This window comes from Octopus sinensis, linkage group LG17 (assembly GCF_006345805.1).
Source record: "Octopus sinensis linkage group LG17, ASM634580v1, whole genome shotgun sequence".
Taxonomy (NCBI): domain Eukaryota; kingdom Metazoa; phylum Mollusca; class Cephalopoda; order Octopoda; family Octopodidae; genus Octopus; species Octopus sinensis.
The window spans coordinates 27539121-27559646 of NC_043013.1; the positions used below are offsets into that span (position 1 = coordinate 27539121).

A 20526-nucleotide genomic window follows, 5' to 3' on the forward strand; every position below is an offset into this window, starting at 1 on the left:
ATTTTAAATGAAATTCTCTACAAACATACCTCAAACTATGTAGATTCCGAGGACGTAGGAATTTTGGGGGAAAACAATTGGGGGTTATTTTTGAGAAACGTTCCCCACTCGGCGGAGGTGTTTCGGAACAAGTCGTGCATATTCGTTTTATTTTCTCCGTTTTGAGCGTCTGTGCATCCGTAGATTTCTACCGCACGAGCGCGCGCGCACACACACACACACACACACATGTAATCAAAAAAAGTTCAAAGGGGGAATTATTCCATTCAATATCATATTGGTTGAAATTGCCGAAATACGAGAAATTAAACAAGAAATAGCTTACAAACTACAGAATTTTCTCAAGAACGCCAAGAGAAAAAGATGTTTTATGTGACACTAGTATACGAAGTTTAAAACTGTTTAGTTACAAAGAAGTTATTTTTTAAATCTGCCGGTCAAAGATCCCACGTTTATTATAGAGATTATGGGATCTTGGATCTTTTCCATTTCAAGCACAGATTTTTTTAATTAATTTTTTTTTTAACTAAACACTTTGAAACTTCGGATACTGGTTGAATGTGTCACATAGAACAGGATTTACTCTTAACGTTTTTGACAAAATTTTGTATTTTAGAAGTTATTTCGTGCTAGAGATGGAAAAGATTCGACGTAAGTTCTGATTCTGCCACTGCAGACCGTCGCAGTTTCATCGGATTTACATTCGATGCTCTAATGCTAAATATTGAATGGCCTTTGTATCTAAACACTCTTTGGTCATCCATCGTATATTGAGAGGTTGATCAGAGATATTATTGTTAGGCACACGCCACGGACACAGCACCGTTTTACGCGGTGCTTTTGTAATATAAAACATTCACGCTTTTGGTTTCGTCTGAGATGAATTAAACTTTCTGGAAATAGTTAGAAATATACTAGAAGAGTATTGTTATAAACAGATCAGTATATCTTAAATGCAAATTCATATAACAGTAATATAAACGAAAATCTGCGACAAGTTTACTTTTCAAATTTAATTTTGGAAATTTCCGATGCTGAAAATGGCAGCTTTTATAAGGTGAATCAATTTTATCTTTCTTAACTGTAATTCTAATATAATTAATGTCTGTGATGAGCTGTTAATGCGATTATAGAGTAACTTCAGCTTTAGATCCGAACTGGATCTGAACTAGAAATACGTATTTTTAAACTGAGGTAATAATATTTTTCATCGACGAGGTCATTGACGTAGTTTAGAAATAAAGATTCTTAGTTCGAATCCTGTCCAGTACTATATACGTATCCACGAAAAGCATATTCGATCACGATCGGAGATGAAACCGATAGAGACTTAATACAGATTTAAATATTTGAATATTTTTTTCAGATATCAAGTTGAGTTAAAATCATCCGGAGATTTCTAAATCTCTTCTCTTATAAAAATAGTAGTGAGAGTTGTTTCCCCTGAAAGTCAAGGCCTACACTGACAAAAAAAAAACGCAAAAATAAACAGTTGAATGAATTTGAAATTAAGCTCGGGCTGCCGAGATTGAGTGGTTAAGAAGTCTGCTTTGCACCTACTCGGTTCTGGGTTCCATTCCATTGCGCGTCACAGTTCACTACCACTTAACTTGCACTCACGACCGTGAGACCGTGATTTCCAATGATGGGCACGGTTCCGCAAATCTTACTTTAAAAGCCCTTAGCGGACCATTTAGCTTCCGCTAAATTTGACACTGCTAACAAAATTCATACGTTTTGTTCCTGTCTGTTGTGGGCGTGTCTCAAAGAGTCAGTCAGGCACGCTATTGGCTGATTACGTTTACACGTGACAAGACGTGTTTGGTCGACTCAGCAGCTTCTCTCACAACATTGTCACGTTAGAGAAAGTCTTAGTGACAGCGATGTAAGTTGTTTGGATTACCTCGTTAACGCTTGTCGTTATGGAAGGTGAAGACGTTTATGTTCGGTCTGAGGATGAAAGATTTGTTGAGGAGTCTGCAATGGCTGTGGTTAAGGCAGAGATCACTCAGACTGAGAGCCTGGAATCTCAGAACCCGTGGTCCCACCTGGAAGACTACTTTGTCCTTACTTCAAGGGATAAGAGGAACGCCAAAATCCTATTCTTCCGATGCGTCATGTGCCGGCCCAAGGAGATCACCATCAAGGGACAAGTGACGAGCCTCTACAACTTGAAGTCACATGCCAAGAGGAAACACCCAGCGTATGCCATCCAGTTTGAGGAAAGGATCAAGGCCGGCTCTTCCCGTGGGAAACACAGGCAATCTTCTGGTAGCAGTGCTAGTAACCAGTCGTCGCAGCCATGTGTAAAGAAAGCACGCCAGTCCAGCATTAACGAGGCATTTGCCCAAACTGCTGACACTGGTGGCGTCCATCAGTCTATGGTGGACAGAAGGATTGTAGACCTGTTTGTTGACAACATGCTACCGCTGCATGTAGTGGAGTCTCCCACCTTTGTCGACTTGATCAAGACGCTGAACCCCAACAAGACTTCGATGTCCTGCTACACCCTGGGCAGGATGATCTTGGCCAGCCGTAAACGGCAGGAGTATCTTGCATGGTATTTATTAATTAAAATTATACAGGCTTATTCAATTAATTACTATGGCATACTTCTTTTCTTAATTTTTAAAAATTATTTATTAAATAATATTTTTTCAAATTAATGTAATAAAATGTATAACAGCAAATTGGGCAATCAATCAGAATAAGTTTCAGACTTGACAAGATTCATTCGTTTCCGTGTTCGTGATAGCACGTGTTGTCAGATAACAAAAATAACGTCGCATTTTAAACTTGAGAAAAGCCTTGCATATTTATAATGTGCGATTTATTTATGTATGCATGTATGCATGCATGTATGCGTATGCGGCTGAGGTTCGTTCTTACCTGCTTCATTTGTTTATGTAAAATCCGTAAATTTTCAAAAGGAAAACTAGATCGACGTCGAAAAATTCGTATTATTAGTTATAATATTTCATGTGTTTATAGCTGACGACACATGCTGTTACGCACACGGAAACTAACGAACGAATCGTGACAAGCCTGAGACTAATTTCGACTGAGGAGAGGATCAAGGCCGGCTCTTCCCGCGGAAAACACAGGCAATCTTCTGGTATCAATGCCAGTAGCTAGTCGTCGCAGCCATGGGCAAAGAAAGTACACCAGTCAATATTTGTTCGTTAGTTCCCATAGATAGATAGATATAATTTTAAGTTTTTAACTTTACAACTTATGTCTCTTTACAATTTAACTTTTTAAAAATTACAAATTGCACAAGGATGTCCCCTGGGTGGCGACCACCGTAGACTGTTGGTCAGCCCACAACAAGTCTAACCTGGGGATGACAGCACACTGGCTGGACCCCAAGACCCGCTCGAGACAACACCTGTCCTGGCCTGCTCTCAGCTCAGAGCACATCATATCATTGATGCTCTCGCCCAGGCCATGGTGAACACCCATTACAAGTTCTATCTGCCAGACAAGGTGACCAGGATCACGACAGACAACAACAAAAACTTTGTCAAGGCATTTATGCAGTTTGGTACAGAAGATGAACTCTTGCCAGACATTCCGGAAGCTGCTGCCAATCCAGATGTGGAGGATGTCAAGGATGTAGATCTGCATGTGGATCCCGAGGCTGGGGATGTGGACAAAGTAGAGTATATCATTGTTGATGCCAGCTTTGATGGATCCAGTGACCTGCCAGTGCACATGAAGGCTCTTGACAGCACTTTGTTCAAGTGAGCCTACAGGAAGACCATGTCCAAGGCACAGTGGCTGCGGAATCTGCAGAACCGCAGCACGGTGGTGGCAGACAGCATTCTGGATGCACTGAAGAGGAAGCTGGTGGTCCCCAAAAGTACCAGATGGAACTCTATGACTGTGTTGTCTTCGACAACCTGCTGGTGAAGAATAGTGGAGCTGTCCACAGAGTGATGACTCTGCTGAAGCTGCAGACCTTCACTGACTCTGATGTTGGCTTCCTGACAGAGTACACCCAAGTGATGTATAATGTTGCCAAGGCCTTGGGTAAAATCCAGTGTGAGGACCAGGCCTGTCTCAGGAGCCTTCTGCCAACTGTAGTGGCTACCATTTTGAAGTTGAAGGAGGCCAAGTTCAAACATCTGTACTGCAGTCCTATGGTAGACAATACTGGCAGGCATCACGGAAAGGTTTGGGCTCCTCCTAGAAGACCTGGATTGCCAGCTGATCGCTGCCTTCCACCCCAAGTTTTTCCTGTTCTGGCTGGAGCAGTATAATAACAACCAGGTTAGCAGAGTAATGAACACCATGGAGACTGTTGTAGAGACAGCCCTAATGGAGACCAATGAGGAGGGCAGCAGCACTGCCAGCAATGAGGATGTGGAAGATGATTTCTTCAGCAGCCAGGAGAGCAGGAGTGTCCTAAGCACAGAACTTGGTGAAGACCTGGCTGGAGGCTGTCTCAAAGGAGGTCTTGACTGAAGTTGCCTTTTTGAGTGAGTAGGTCTTGATCAATCTATTCACCGAGTATAACACCATTATACCATCCAGTGCTGCAGTTGAGTGTCTATTCTCTATAGGCAAAGATATTTTACCCTGTCAGATGGTAACCTTGAGAGACTGATGTCTATGAAATGCAACCAGCATTACATCGAGGCAATGGAGAAGGCCTAGCCGGAGCAGTATACCTTGGCCATCAACTGATCTTGACATGATACCTATGCTATACTATACCTTTTTGATTCATCTAATACTTTTTGTACAGTAAAAGTGTATGTTGACTGAAAAACTAATGTTTAATTTTATTTGTTCACTTAATTGTTTGCATTCACCTTAATCATCATCTGATCTTGGCATGTTGTACCTTTTTGGAAAGCTCTATACTTAAGCTACAACATGAAAATTTTAGCTCTCTAGGTCTGTTTTTAGGAGTTTTAGAGCCCCAAAACCAAACCAAAACTAAATTCATATGATAAAAGTTAGCAGTTAGTGTTAGCTTCCACTAATTTTTTTTACTTGTTTAGCAGTAAAAAATCTGACATGTAGTACACTTGTGCACCTGTGCAAGTAATGTCAGTTGAATGGAGACAGTAAGCTTATGTGCAAGGCAAGCATTTGATTACTATAAACAAATAATGTGTGTGGTTGTTCGGCAAGAAATTGTGAAACCCTCTAATGATGGAAGTCCTTGATTGTATGTGGTTTTATGTGTGAGAGCGTAGTGTATGTGTGTGTAGTTGTGTGTGTGTGTGCAAGTGCTGGCATGGATTAGCTGGATTAGTGCATGTGCATTGTGAGGGTGTGTGGTTAGTGTGTTGCACTTGTGATCACAAGATTGTGCTTTTGATTCCTGGACGGAGCAATATGTTGTGTTTTTAAGCAAAACACTTCTTTTCAAACTGCACAAACGTTGATCACTACTGCTGAACCCTCATCTGTCGTCTGTAACTGGGTAAAGACCCTCTCCAGTCACCATTGACTATGGGATTGTACTGAGAAAGTTCCTTTCCAAGGCACAACTCTGGGCAAGGTTGTTTTGTGGAAGACCAGCAGTCGCCTGTGCATACCAGCCTGCCCTCTCCACGCCACCAACGTTTGTCCAAGCGAAAAGCAAAAGCTGATACAGTTTGATACCAGTAATGTCGCAACCCATTTCAACAGCTAAGTGAACTGGGACGATTAAAGGCTTGGATGGATGCTGCCGAGGGGGGAGGGGACCTCAAAATATGGCATATACACCCATTAACCTTTTCTCATCTTTGATCTCGTTGTTTGTTTACATCTGACGTCTCGTATACGAAACTTTGTAGCAAAAATCACTGCTGGCTATAATTTCTATAGAATATCTGTAGAGATAACCTTGACAAATAATGTAAAATAATGTAAAAGCGCACTGCTAATGCAGTATTGATTTATAAAGTCATTTAATATACTTTATGGTTGTATAGCGAAATGTCACAACACATGGCCCGGCCTGGGAATAGAACTCTCAACCTCACGTATAACATATCGCCAAAGGTCTCAGTCATTTGTCATTGCCTCCATGAAGTGCAAAGTTACTTTTATGATTTCATATTATATTCCAGTATACCATCAAATATTGTATTTACATGCACAGAATCAGATTTTTTCCTACAAAACCACTTTAAAATATCTTTCAATAAGTGTATGATGAAACTTACATTTTTTTTTCCACAAGATATCCCTGTGAAATAGGGGTGTGTTTTATGTGAGAGTACATCATATATGGGGGGAAAATTATTTATAACCCTTCAGTTGAAATTAAATTCCAAACATGTTTTTCTTTTTAAATCAGCATAAAAATGTGATTTAAAAAATGCAACCAGTGGTAAATAACCACAAAATAATTTGAAATAATAATATTTAATATATAAATGAATTCCAAGTAAAATGGAAGAAGTTAGCAAAGAGAATTTTGCTTTGTTTTACTAACAGTAATGTCAAGTATTAACGAATCAAACTCATCCTCCTCATCATTTAACATGTTTTCTATGCTTTCATGGGTTGGACTTTAAATAATTCATGGCAAAGGCATCTCATATAAGTTTGCTAAAAAGTATTCATTAAGATGATTTTATTGCTTATTTCATATTTCCATACCTTTACGCATTTGGTTACACCTCAGTTATCACCTGACTCTCCATCTCAATGTTTAATTCAATCTATATTTTTTTCTTTTTTACAGTTCCTCATTCACCCGTGGTATCCACACATTTTCTGTTCCTTCTGAGCTGTTCAAAACAAATCGCCAGAATTTATGTGAAAGGCTGAGGAAAATCAAGCAAATCCCTGCTAATTCTTACGTGTTGCTTCAGGCTGGAGAATCTGAAACCCGGTATTGTTCTGACCATGAACCTCTTTTCAGACAGGTGACTTAATAATTTTTCTTCTCCTTCACTTTTAGTACAGATGATATCTTTTTAAACAAATATATTGCTGATTTTTTTTAAAAGAAAAATGTTTTGGCTTCATCATCCAGAAGAAAAAGAGCAGTAATCATATCAATTTTTAGGGTCCCTATAACTGGTGAAAGATGGAGAGGAATTCATTGATAGACTAAAAGTGTGGGCCAAATGCTTTCTGCAGAGTATAGCCTGTCATAATGGTATCTAAGGCCCAGGTGCTGGTATTAAACCAAATGGCAAATTCTAGAGGGATGAAAAATTAACTCAATATTGGAAATGATTTGACACAGAATAGCAAGGCACTGAACTAGATGTCATAAAGTATCATTCAGTACTCTACTGTTAATAACCAGTAATACTCTTTGTACAAGTAAGCCACTTCCCAACCATGATGTTCCTGGTTCAGTTCCACTGGATGACATCTTGGGCAAGTGTCTAGTGCTGTGGACCCAGGCTTTGTGAGAGGAATTGGTAAATGGAAACTGAAAGAAACTTATATACAGGGTATGTAAGGTATTTGAGGACATACCTTTTTTGGGTCATTGCTACATTTTTTGCTAACTCTGTATAATCTTTGTTTCAGAAAATAGTAATGGCAGACCCTCAGCTTACTCAAGAAATGAAGAGGTATGCTGTTATTGTGGTTAAAAAAGGCTGAGCAATATCTCGATTTTTAAAAGTTGCCAGATCTTTTGTCTACAAAGTTTGTAAGGGGCTAGAGACTGAAGATGGAAACGTATCATCAGTAGCAAAGCATAAAAAGTATTCTAAATGCTCTGAAATCATCAGAATACCTGAATTTATCCAGCAAGTTCAACACACCATTGATTACAATCCCAGAAAGTCCTTGAGGTCAATTGCAAAAGATCTCCAGGTGTCAGAAGGCACAGTCAGAAATGTTGTCCACGAAGACATCAGATACAAGTCATATATGATGAGGAAAGGTCAATTTGTCAAAAAGCAAAAGAAAATCACTACATCAGATCTAAAAGGCTCTTAAACAAACTGAAAAATCCAGCAGAAGAAAATTTGATTTGTTTTTTCTCAAACGAGATAAACTTCGATCAAGACCATAAAAATAACAGAAGAAATAACAGATGGTTATGTGCAAACCCATCTCAAGTTTCAAGTGTTATGCATACAAAATTTCTTGCAACCGTCATGATTTTAGGGGTTGTCGGCAATGAAGGACATGTGATGCCTCCTTAACTTCTTTCCACAAGGCCTTAGGGTTAACTCTGCTATCTACACTGAGGTCCTGGAAACAATTGTTCAGCCCTGGATAGACAGTTTATGCAATGGAAGACCATATGTGTTTCAGTAAGACTCTGCATCACACATGGCTCTAGTAACACAGGAATGGAAGGCTGAAAATTTTCATGATCACATAACCCCTAACATTTGGCCTCCTAATTCCCCAGATCTCAATCCATTGGATTATTATATGTGGAGTGTCATTGAAAGAGAGGTCAATGAACATGCCCATAACACCAAAGATTTGAAAGCCGGCATAGTCAGAGTAATGTCCAAAATGAACCAGGACCACTTGATTCAGGCATGTAGATGATTTAGATCTCATATAGAAGCAGATGTTGAAGCTGAAAGTGGCTTTATTGAATAACATTATAGAAAAGAAGGTTTATTTTTATTCTCATAGCATTTTTTGATAGATAAAATTATTATCTGTTATTATATATCTGTTTTTTATAAACATTAATCTGTCCTTAAATATCTTATGCACCTTGTATTATAAACCCTGCCAAAACAGACACAATAACCTAGGGTAGTTTTTCTACCTAGCCAGCCTCTCTCAACCATCCTACCCGTGCGTGCATGGAAGATGAACATTAAACGATGATGATGATATATATACATATGTGTGTGTGTGTGTGTATATATATATACACGTGGAGTGGTTGGCGTTAGGAAGGGCATCCAGCTGTAGAAACACTGCCAGATCAGACTGGAGCCTGGAGCAGCCCCTGGCTCCCCAGACCCCGGTCGAACCGTCCAACCCGTGGTAGCGCGGAAAACGGACGTTAAACGATGATGATGATGATGATATATATATATATATATATATATATTATTTATTTAAAGGATACATGTCTTTAAGTGCTACTAATAGTTTCATATGTTGAGAAATATTTCAAACATATTAAAGAAGCACAAACCACACATCATAATGAACTAAAAAAATTGAATAAGAGAAGAAACACGATAAAACTGAGAAGGCAACATATAGAAAAATGTGGAATGTTAAAAAAATGGAAAACAGAAAATGAAAACACAAAAACTAAAATATAAGAAGTAAAAAAGATAAAAGAGTTATCCTCCTTGTATCTTAAATTATGAGATTGGAAAGATATCAAGTTAATCAGGAATAGGTGAAATTTTCCAATTCTTCAAAATATATTTATACATATGCTTGCAACCGTTGAAAATTTCAGACCTAGAGCTTAGTAGAGTGTTAGGTATCTTCGATCTGAACAGAATCTAAACAAAGCTTACATTTATTTGATCCATTAACATAAGGTGTGGATTTCTCAATTATTTTCCACTTAATCCCATGTGGTGTTTCATTATCTTTCAAACTCCATATGTAGCTAGCCAACTTAGTAGCTTTTCTTTTGTCCTTATGTTGGAAGGAGGCTATGTGATTGACATATCAATTTTTAAATTCTCCTTCACATAATCCAATATAAGTCTTCTTATCTGTAGTATTATTTTTTAGGGTTCAATAACTTCTGCCTCATATATGATAGATTTAATCATCCATTATTGGTCAAGTGGACAAGATCCTGTCTTGTATATAATTAGCTAACGACATGGATATTTTGCATTTAGCAAAAGAAAATGAAGGTGGGCTAAATATTGTTGCTTAAAGTTAATAGAAGATCCGATGTATTTATTTTCGTTGAATTTTGTGTGTGAATGTGTGTATTTGTTATTAGCCATGGAAGCAGTATTATTTCAAAATAGCATTCTGTGTATCTTGCTTATGGATATACTGTAGAAAGCACATACAACTATGGTATTCATCTTGAGACATATAGTGCTAAAAAGCACAGAAGTGTAGCAGTAGCAGATGGAAAGCATCTCGCAGCGGTGTTGAAATTATTAAATTTAGATTTCTGCTTCTTTGAGTGTCGTCAGTGACAAGTATCCATCAGAAACTACATGCTTTACAAATTTAACCTCTCCTGTATCCTCATCTTCCTCCTTATCATAATCATTTAACATCCGTGTTCCATGCTGGCTTGAGTTGAATGGTTTGACAGGATCTAAAATGTCCAAGGACTGCATCAAGCTCCAATACTTGTCTTGGTATGATTTCCACAGCTTGACTGCCCTTCTTAATGCCATACATGCATACATTTTTTTTCCTAATACTATACATACACGCATACAGACATATATACACACATACAAATACACACATATACATGCACACATACACACACATTTTTGTGTACGACAGTCTTCTGCACAGTTTCCATCTACAAGTTTCTACTCTTAAAGCAGTTTTAAGTTGACTTTGTTTTGATATTTGTCAGTAACCTCTCACAACATCCTATGGTCATACATGTCTTCTACGTCTCATGGATTTATTTGTTCTTTGTTGAAGTTATTGTTTTGTAATAAACAATTTGTTCAACTAAAAGGCCTTTTAGTTGAACAAATTGACCCCAGGACTTATTCTTTGTAAGCCTAGTATTTATTCTATTGGTGTCTTTTGCTGAACCACTAAGTTTCGGAGGACATAAGCACACCAACATCAATTGTCAAGCAATAGTGGGGGGACAAACACAGATACACTAATACATATATGTGTGTGTGTGTATATGACAGGCTTCTTTCAGTTTCTGTCTACCAAATCCACTCACATGGCTTTAGTTGGCCTGAGGCTATAGTAGAAGACACTTGCACAAGGTGCCATGCAGTGGGACTGAACCCAGAACCACTTGGTTGGGAAGCAAGCTTCTTTCCATACAGCCATTCCTGCACCTATAGCTTCTTACCATGCAGCCACTCCTTTGACTATATATTAACTTTTTTTTTCTTTCTTTTATTTTAGGAGTCTTATTTTCATTGGACATTTGGAGTTGAAGAACCTGATTTTTTTGGTGCTGTACATATTGATTCAGGCAAGGCAATTCTTTTCCCTCCTAAACTGGATGCAAGCTATTCAACATGGATGGGAAAGTAAGCAGCTTTCTAATTTGCATTTTTCTGTTCAAAGAGATCATGTATATTTATTTATGTTATTTAAATAGCAATCACTTGAAGACAATAATATCTATTTAAACCAATTATCATACTGTCATCGTTATCATCATCATTTTAACATCCACTTTTCTGTGCTTGCATTGGTCAGATGGAATTTGTTGAGGCAGATTTTCTATTGTGGATGATTGAAATTTTAAGATCTTACATGGATCACATAGTCCTCTTTTCCCTTCTTTCTACTTTCCCTCATCATCCTCTGTCCTCATATTCTCTCCTGCATCGTCCCCTCCCTTGTTTATGCCTTCCTTGTCATCTTATGTTTATCTTCTCTTTTGTCATCATCTCCCTTGTCATCCCTTCCTTCATCAATCCTTTCTTCATTATCTCCTCTGTCCAAATCACATCCCTCCTCATTGCCCCCACCTGTCATCTCTGTCATCCTCCACTTCTTATCACTGCCCTCATCCCCTCAACCTTTTCCACTACCCTTCCCCTCCACTTTCTTGCATCAGCCATGATGACAAATGCACCTTATATCCTGTTAATCATTGGATTTGTGTATAATTATTCCATCTTTGTGTCTTATTCTTGGATATGTACCTAAATCAGAGACTGGATTTGAACTAGGAATAATGATATTCTCATCCTCTAAGCCACAAATATGATGCCTGATGACAAGTGGGGAATGAACTGATCAAAACTTAGAGTAGATCTATAAATATTGAAATTAAAGATTTTAAAGTCTTTGAAAAATTATGATGCTAGTCTCTTGGAGTCTGAGAAAGACGGTTCTACAACCTGTTGTTGAACAACCAGCATAAATGATTTGTTTATATGAGATTAAATATTGTTGCTGTATTTTAGCTCACTTCCTCCATCAAGTCAAGTTTACCTGAACAGGTGCACTGTGTAACACATGTCAGGTGTCAAAGAGACTACAGAGCAACATGAGATGAAGTGTTTTCTTAAGAACACAACGCACCACACAGTTCAAGAATTGAATCCACAATCTTGCTATTGTAATTGTAAAACCCTAACCACTAGGTCACGTGCCCTCACATTTGGAAAAATTATAATCTTAAACTAGGATACTCATTCATTAAAATAAACTCAGTGTTATACGTTCAGATTTTTCACTCTATTCTAGATTTGTTTTTGAAATATTTTCATTATGTTTTTCATTTGAAATTTTTAAAAATGTAAATATATGTATGTATATCTGACCAGGTTGAAAGGTGAAGAAGAATTTAAGGGAAGATATGATGTTGATGAAGTCCACTTCTCTGACGAGGTATTATGTAATAGCCTTTTATTTATATTTCCTTTTTAATTTCTAATTTTTTAACAGTCATTTTAAATGCTGTATTTTTGAGCATATGAGTGGACATAGTATACAGTATAACAATTCATACATCATTGCTATTTTTCCATATTCTGCTGCATTTCGTGTGGAATATTTGGTCCTCCAAAGTTGTCTTGGTGTATAAGTTGTCCTACCCTCTTTTTTGATTATCAGTTTTGGTCTGCAAAATTCAACTTAACTTTTATGCCAGAAAATACAGTAATTCATCATTTCTCAGGTATTGAGACCAAGTAATATAACTGAAAAATATTAATTTCACTCAGTTATAATTGTCCCATATAAAATTGTGTCCTTATGCTCAAGTAAGATAATCTCTATTTATAAATGTTTATTGTTTATGCTGATTAGATCATTGATCATAATAAATAAATATAAACATATTTTCAATAAACAACGTTTCTGTACAATAAGCTATGTATATTTTCTAAAACACGGAATGCCACAGGTTTATTTTTATAAAATCACTCACAGACCTAGGAATAGCTGTTGCAGATCCCAGTTTTCACAAAACCCTGTTGTAGAACACAAGCTTAACATCTTACAGCATTTAATTTCACACTTCTGCATTTTGAGTTGAAATCTTGTTGGGCTCAATCTTTAACTTTCATCTTTCCGATACCAGTCATTTATTTGGGTCAATCCTAATCAAGTATAGCTTCTTCTCTTCAAAATTTGTGCCCTGTGTCTATGTTAGAAATCCTCATTATTATAATTATTTGAAGGATGGTGAAGATGGTGAGCTGGCTGAATCAATAGCAAACCGGACAAAATGCTTAGTGGCATTTCATCCATCTTTACATTCTGAGTTCAAATTCTGCCAAAATCAACTTTGCCTTTTATCCATTTGGGACCAATAAAATAAATGCCAACTAAGCACAGGGGTTGATATAATTGACTTTGCAACCCCTCAAAATTGCTGTCATTGTGCCAAAAATGAGGAAGCTTTATTAGAAGGGTAATGCAATCATTAGAACATTGGATAAAATGCTTTGCAAAATTTGTTCCAGCTCCTTACATTCTGAAATCAAATCTTACTTAAGTAAACCTTGTCGTTTGTATATTTTGAGATGAAAATCAATGAAGTACCAGCCAAGTATTGGGGTCACTATAATTAACTGACTCATCCTCTTGCCAAAATTAGAAACCATAATTATTATAAATATTGTTTAAAGTGATGTTTTTCATTGTTTTATTCATAGATTTCTGATTTCTTTGAAAAGACCAAACCATCCCTTCTTTTAACATTGGTAAGTATTAAGAAAATTCCTCTCCTTTGTTTCAGTGTAAACTGGTTGAGCAACCTACCACTTTGAATCCTTACCCTTTTTCAGCTATTGCTGTTTTGTGTCAGAAATGATATGAGTGAGTTAACTTATTGATAACCATATATGCATTTAGAATAGTTATAATTGGTAGCCATTGCAGTTACTGCTTGTAATTGTGAACTAATTGACAAAAGGACGTTGTAATTAAAGCAATTACATATAATTGTTGCCTTGAATACTGCTGGTAGTTGTAAACTAGGAAAGATTAATTGAAAGAGGTTGGAAAGATAAATAGGTTTTAATGTTTACATTTTAAAACTTGGGAGACATTTCTTGTTTTGTTTCATTTGTTAATTATGAAAATATGTGGCTCAATCATTAAAAAATTTGTTAGATTGTGAGCTTGAGTCTCAGACTGGGTGACACATTGTATCCTTGAGCAAGTCGCTTCATTTCACGTTGGTAAACCCTGCAATGAACTGGCATTCCAATTAGGATGAGGTCTTTTACCTTTACCTTAAACATCTTAAATAAGCAGTGACCTTATGAACCTATGAGCTTCAGACAGATTTCTTTAGTTAATTATATTCACTAAGATACTAATTTTGATCAATTCCAGTATGGCCTTAATACAGACAGTGGAAATAAAAGCACCCCTGCAGCCTTCAATGGCATCAATAAGTAAGTTTTATGGTTTTATTTTTCCATCAACTAATTCTGTGAGAATTCATAATTTTCTGTAACACTATTTTATGCAGAGCAAAATGAGTTGCATGTTAATTACCTAGTTTATCTTGTATACATTGGATTTATCATAATTTCATCTGGATTTCTTTTAAGCCTCTCTGTGATCTTATTTGCTCATCTTTTGATTGATTCTATATGGAATGGAATGTGGCTTATTGAAACATCTCCACCACTCTCAATTACCGATGTAGTGTACGAGCTGAGGACTGAGATATGTGGGCACGTTACTGTAATCAAGAAGACTCGCACACCACAACAGAATTGAGATCTTGAGACCAAGGTGTCCTGTTAAAACCATTGGTGTGGGTGCTTGTGCCACATAAAAAGCACTGATGATGGTGCCATGTAAAAAGCACAGGTGATGATGCCGTGTAAAATGCACAGGTGATGGTGCCATGTAAAAAGCATCCAGTACATTCTGTAAAGTGGTTGGCATTGGGAAGAGCATCCAGCCATAGAAACCATGCCAAAACAGATTATGGAATATGGAGCAACTCCTGGCTCTGCCAGCTCCTGTCAAGCTGCCCAACTCATGCCAGCATTGTATATGAAAGTTAAGTGTTGATGATGATGAAGAGGAGGAAATACAGAAAAACTAATAAAAAAGATAGTGAAAGAAAAAGTGTCTTTCTATTTAAGGTGGTTTAGTGACTTGTATGCCTCAATGTGAGCTATACCAGTGGTGTTTAAGCTCTTGTCATGTGGGATAGATCAAAGAATAAATGCCAGACTAATATGGACCACCTCCCTCTGGAGGTAAAATTGAGTTTCCATATGGGCCAACACCCTTACATAATAATAAGCAAAGTTACAGAAGATGACAATTCAAAGTTAATAAGATCTGTGAGAGGAAGAGCTTCTCCCAAGGAATATGCTCAAGAAATAGTTTACACCATAAAACCAGATCAAAACACTAACACTTTCAAAAACAAAAATCCTCAGCTCTGAGAAGATGTTTATACACAGACACACACACACACACACACACACACACATATAGGTGCAGATGTGACTGTGTGGTAAGAAGTTTACTTCCCAATTACATGGTTCTGGGTTCAGTCCCACTGTGTGATACTTTGGCTGAGTGTCTTCTATAACTCTAAGCCGAGCAAAGAGATGTGAGTGGAATTGGTAGATGGAAACTAAAAGAAGCCCATTGTGTATATGCATATATATATATATATATATGTATGTATATGTGTGTATGTGTTATTCTCCACTTGCTGTGACGTTGTGTCATAGTTGCAAGGCAATAAGTTACAGGTTCAATGATATTTACAATTTACATTAACTTCATTTATATTCTTAACTTCATCTTTCTTTAAGAAAAATCCAACCTACATAAGCTAATTACAAAACATAAATCCACTTCAATTTTGAATAAAGAATGATTTTTTTTTTTCTTTTTCAGATTCAAGGTGAATGATGAGTTACTTCACCCAGAGATTTCTGAATGGTATGTAGGCAGTAAATAATCCTCCTCCTCCAATGATAACAATAGCAACGATGACGACAATAATCACGGCAATGATGACAACAATGGCAATGGCAATGACAGCAATTATGACGGTGACAATGACAGTGAGAGCAATGATGGCAATGACAAAGACAGTGACAGATGTGACAATGTTGAGGATGATGATGATTTCTTGTGTGACAAGATCAAAATACTGTCTAATAAACTTTGTAATTTTTATTTTACTTTCAGCCGTGTTTTCAAGAGTGACTATGAATTGGATTTACTTCGCTACACCAATAAAGTATCTAGTGCTGCTCATAGAGAGGTAAGTCCAAGTACCGTAATCTTAGTCGTCAGCACTAGCTCCCACCACCACCACTACCACTACAACTGTCATTGCTATCACCATAAGTAATGGTAGTTAGTCACTACGACAGTAACCTATCATCGATAGTGTGTTCTCTCTGTGCCCCCACTGACTTGATTCAGTCATATTGTAATTAAAACAATCATCATCATGCTTGAGTTGTAGACTCCACAGACATGTGTACCCTTAACGTAGTTCTCATGCAGATTCAGCATGACACAGAATGTGACAAAGCTGCCCCTTTGAATTACAGGTACTACTCACTTTTACCAGCTGAGTGGATTGGAGCAACATGAAATAAAGTGTCTTGTCCAAGGACACAATGCGTTGCTGGCAATTGAATTATCGTTATTTATAGTAATAATAAGGTGGCTAGCAAGTTCACACCATTACAGGCACAATATAAGGTAAATTAAGATTCAGTAGGGTATAAAATGCCACTTGCTAAAATCAGAGCCAATACTCCAAAAACCACCATAATACTCACAGTAAAGATGCATACGAGCAATGCAATGAACATATGAGAAATAAGCTTACCTTTGCATTGAATACATCAGTAAGTAATGTATATTTCAATACCAATTGGTTTCAGGCTTTGCATGACAAACATACTTTGCGATCTTCAGTTGAAAATAACATCTTAATATCTATTTCTAAAATATTCACTACATTGCTCATATGTATCTTTATCGTGAGTTTTATGGTGGTTTTTGGAGCATTGGCTCTGATTTTAGCAAGTGGTATGTTAAACCCTATTGAATCTTAATCGTAATTTACCTTATATACATAAATACACACACACACACACATATTGTCAGATTTGATAAAACTCTAATCACCTTAGATATTGAATATTTTTGTAATTGTTCTGTTTTTCTATGAAATTTTCCAGGTGATGAGACAGATACGTCCAGGGATGTATGAGTACCAGCTGGAAAGGTAAAATTATTTCTTGATAATTTTGTTTCTATTTCATAATAGGAAAATAAATGATTAGTTCAAAGTTATTGTTTGTCTTTTTCTTATTTTGTTAATATAAATGGAAGGTGCCTCATCCTCTCCCACTTCTGCGTAGTGTTTCATGACTGCCTCCTGGACAAGGAGTACAGAAACATCTGTGTGGGAAGAGCCATGAGGTCAACAGTCTTTTTGAGTTGTTAATGAGGGAGAAAGTGTTATGGGTAAGGAACATATTGGTAGATGTGTAGTACTAAGGGAGAAAAAGGAAGGATTGATTTAAAGCTGGGTTGCCAACCACCAGACTGTGGACCAGTACTGGGCTGCACAGAAAGAATAAAACTTTGAATTTTATTTCTATTTTATTGACTATCACAGTCTTTTTGCATTATATATATATATATATATATATATATATGTATTCATCATCATTATCATACGTCCATTTTCTATGCTGGTATGGGTTGGACGGTTTGACAAGCCAGAGGGTTGCACTAGGCTCCAGTCTTCTGTTTTGACATGGTTTCTATGGCTGGATGCCCTTTCTAATGCCATTATTCAATGTTTGTTTATCCTTTGATATTCATTTATTCTTGGAGTCTTAGTTATTAATTCTTTTGGGATTCCCTGTAGATTATATACATTTACAACGTGAGAGAGAGAGAGAGAGAAGTGGAGTAGGATCACAATAAGCAGAAAAATACTGTGAGAACCATCAAACTCATGCCAGCATGGAAAACGTGGTATAAAATGATGATGAACATGGAGGTGATGGTAGTGATGATGATGAGGGTGGTGATGAGAATAACAATATTGTTCTTGCTTTTAGCATTATCATAAATGAAAGAGACTAGACTCTGGAATTGAAACCATGCTGTGGACTTTATTTTGCTGAGGCTTTATCTTCTATAAACGAAAGAAAAATCAAAACAAGAGAAAAACAGGGAAACTAAGCTAATTTCCATTTGTTGTTCATATGATTATGATAAGAGTTAATTAATCAAAGGACTGGATTAAGGTAATTGATCATGTGACCAACATTTTCTTGAAATTAGGAATCTTGTCTTTGTTTATAATTTGATGATGAAATTTGATCTGGTATTTCACTGAAGATAATTATGTAATTTATGAATGATCTTTTATTCTTTCACTGGTTTCAGTCATTTGACTGTGGCCATGCTGGAGCACCGTCTTCAACTGCTTAGTCAATCATATTAATCGCAGTATTTATTTTACTTAACCTTTTATCTGTCACATGCTTCAGTCATGTTGAGGCACTTACTTGGAAGGTTTTTTTTAGTCTAACAAATTGACTCCAGTGCTTTGTTTTAAGCCTGGTAGTCATTTTATTGCAGCCTTTTTGCCAAACTGCTAAGTCACAAAGACATAAACAAACCAACACCAGTTGTCAAGTGGTGATGGGGAACAAGCACAAACACAAAGAATCACACACACATACACATGCATGCATACATGTGTTCATGGCAAGCTGGTAGAATTGTTGGAGTGTCAGACAAAATATTTAGCAGCATGTGTTGCAGCTCTTTATGTTCAGATGAGAGATGCACATAATGTCAGCTATTAAAGGACATGCTCACCTGGTTATGGTCAAGCATCTGGCAAGCAAATCTGTGGTGTTGAGTAGAATACTTGTTGTAGCCCATCTTTTACACCACGACAAAACATCTACATAATAACACTCTCAATCAGTTGAGATCAGAAGTCCTGAGAGCCACTGCCTTGTTATTATTATTATCATTGGTAAAGGTGGCGAGCTGGCAGAATTGTTAGCACACTGGGCAAATGCTTCGTGGCATTTCATCCATCCTTATGTTCTGAGTTCAAATTCTACTATGGGTGGGTGACTTTATCTTTCCTCCTTTTGAGGTCAATAAAATAAATACCAGTCAAACACCCCCTCCCCCAAAATTTCAGGCCTTGTGCCTATAATAGAAAAGATTATTATTATTATTATTATTATTATTGTTGAAGGAAATGTTAAGTACATATTTGCCACATTACTTTCACTTATCCCAATGAAACCAGCTGAAAATAATTCCATTTCACATCTGAGAAAATCTCTTTTAGCTGATAAATCATTAGCAGCACCACAATTATTAGCAAGCTCATGTTTATTCATCATCATCATCATCATCATCATAACAGTTGTAGTTCTTTCTTTCTGATTTTGTTATGCTTTAAGCAAAACATATTGATTGTCTATTTGTTCATGTATGAATGGGTAAATCTGTAATTTGATTTCTCACTATTTAATTTAATTTAAGGACAAAACTGATTATTTATGCAGAAAATTGAAACTAAATTAACCAGTGTCTCTGATATGAGATGCTTTTTAGAAAACCATACCATCTTTGTCTCTATGCATCAATTGCAAGTGTTTATGTTTTGTTTTATTGGGTTCTTTTTGTACTAACAATACAAAAATAGGCACATTTTGTCTACTCATATATATTGTAAACTTCATGACTGGATAGTTTTTAAGCATCGGTGATCATCGCTTAAAACAGGAATTAACTTCTTTTTACATTTGCTTTTGATATTTTTTTTTACATTTTCTTTCTCAACCTACATGCATATTGTATCATGTCTTACTCATAAAATATGATATAATATACTTCTGCTTTGTTGATTCCATGTCAGAATGGATCTTTGAGTCAGCTTGCATGGCACACTTTTAGTTAGATAAAGTCAAGTTTACCACAGTTGTGTGAGCATTCAGAAAGTAATGAACCAGAAGAAACATCACAAAGCAGGCCTCTCATTCAGTGCTTTAAACCTTTGAACTGTTTCACCACTTCAGACTTGAATCTTATTTTTATGGACCACCCAGAAGAATGAAAAGCAAAGTTGACCCTGGTGAGACTTACACTCAGAGTGTAAAGAGCTAGAATAAATACTTCAAAGCATTTTTTCCATTGCATTAATGATTCTGCTTATTCGACTCCTATAATGAGCATAACACTAGCAGCAATGATCACTTATGACAGATCGGTTTCATTTATAATGTCACTCTTAACCCTTTAGCATTTAAACTGGGTTCATCAAGTGCAAAGATTCTACTTGTTTTGTGTTGAAACTGAACTGACCTGATCCAGCCTCTCACACTCTTTCTACAATGTCATTGTAAAAATAAACAGTCACATCATCAATAGCTCAAACCCATGAGATAATGCATGATTAATTTTTTAAAAATTTGAATAAATAAG

General features: G+C 36.7%; 1 protein-coding gene across 3 annotated transcripts in view; it reads left to right on the forward strand.

Annotated features, from left to right (window-relative positions):
* LOC115220699 (xaa-Pro dipeptidase) overlaps window positions 1-20526 on the forward strand; it is a 46943-nt gene that overhangs the window by 7006 nt on the left and 19411 nt on the right. Inside the window, exons 1-9 of one of the 3 annotated variants that reach the window (XM_029790834.2) lie at window positions 852-1057; window positions 6692-6875; window positions 10990-11117; window positions 12369-12432; window positions 13704-13751; window positions 14389-14450; window positions 15928-15972; window positions 16225-16300; window positions 17235-17281. In XM_029790834.2, coding sequence (XP_029646694.1) covers window positions 1032-1057; window positions 6692-6875; window positions 10990-11117; window positions 12369-12432; window positions 13704-13751; window positions 14389-14450; window positions 15928-15972; window positions 16225-16300; window positions 17235-17281 — 680 coding nt within the window. In that variant the 5' untranslated portion in view covers window positions 852-1031. Of the gene's footprint in view, window positions 1-851; window positions 1058-1707; window positions 2561-6691; window positions 6876-10989; window positions 11118-12368; window positions 12433-13703; window positions 13752-14388; window positions 14451-15927; window positions 15973-16224; window positions 16301-17234; window positions 17282-20526 lie in introns of those variants that run through there. The other 2 variants (XM_029790833.2, XM_029790835.2) reach the window with 2 other exon arrangements.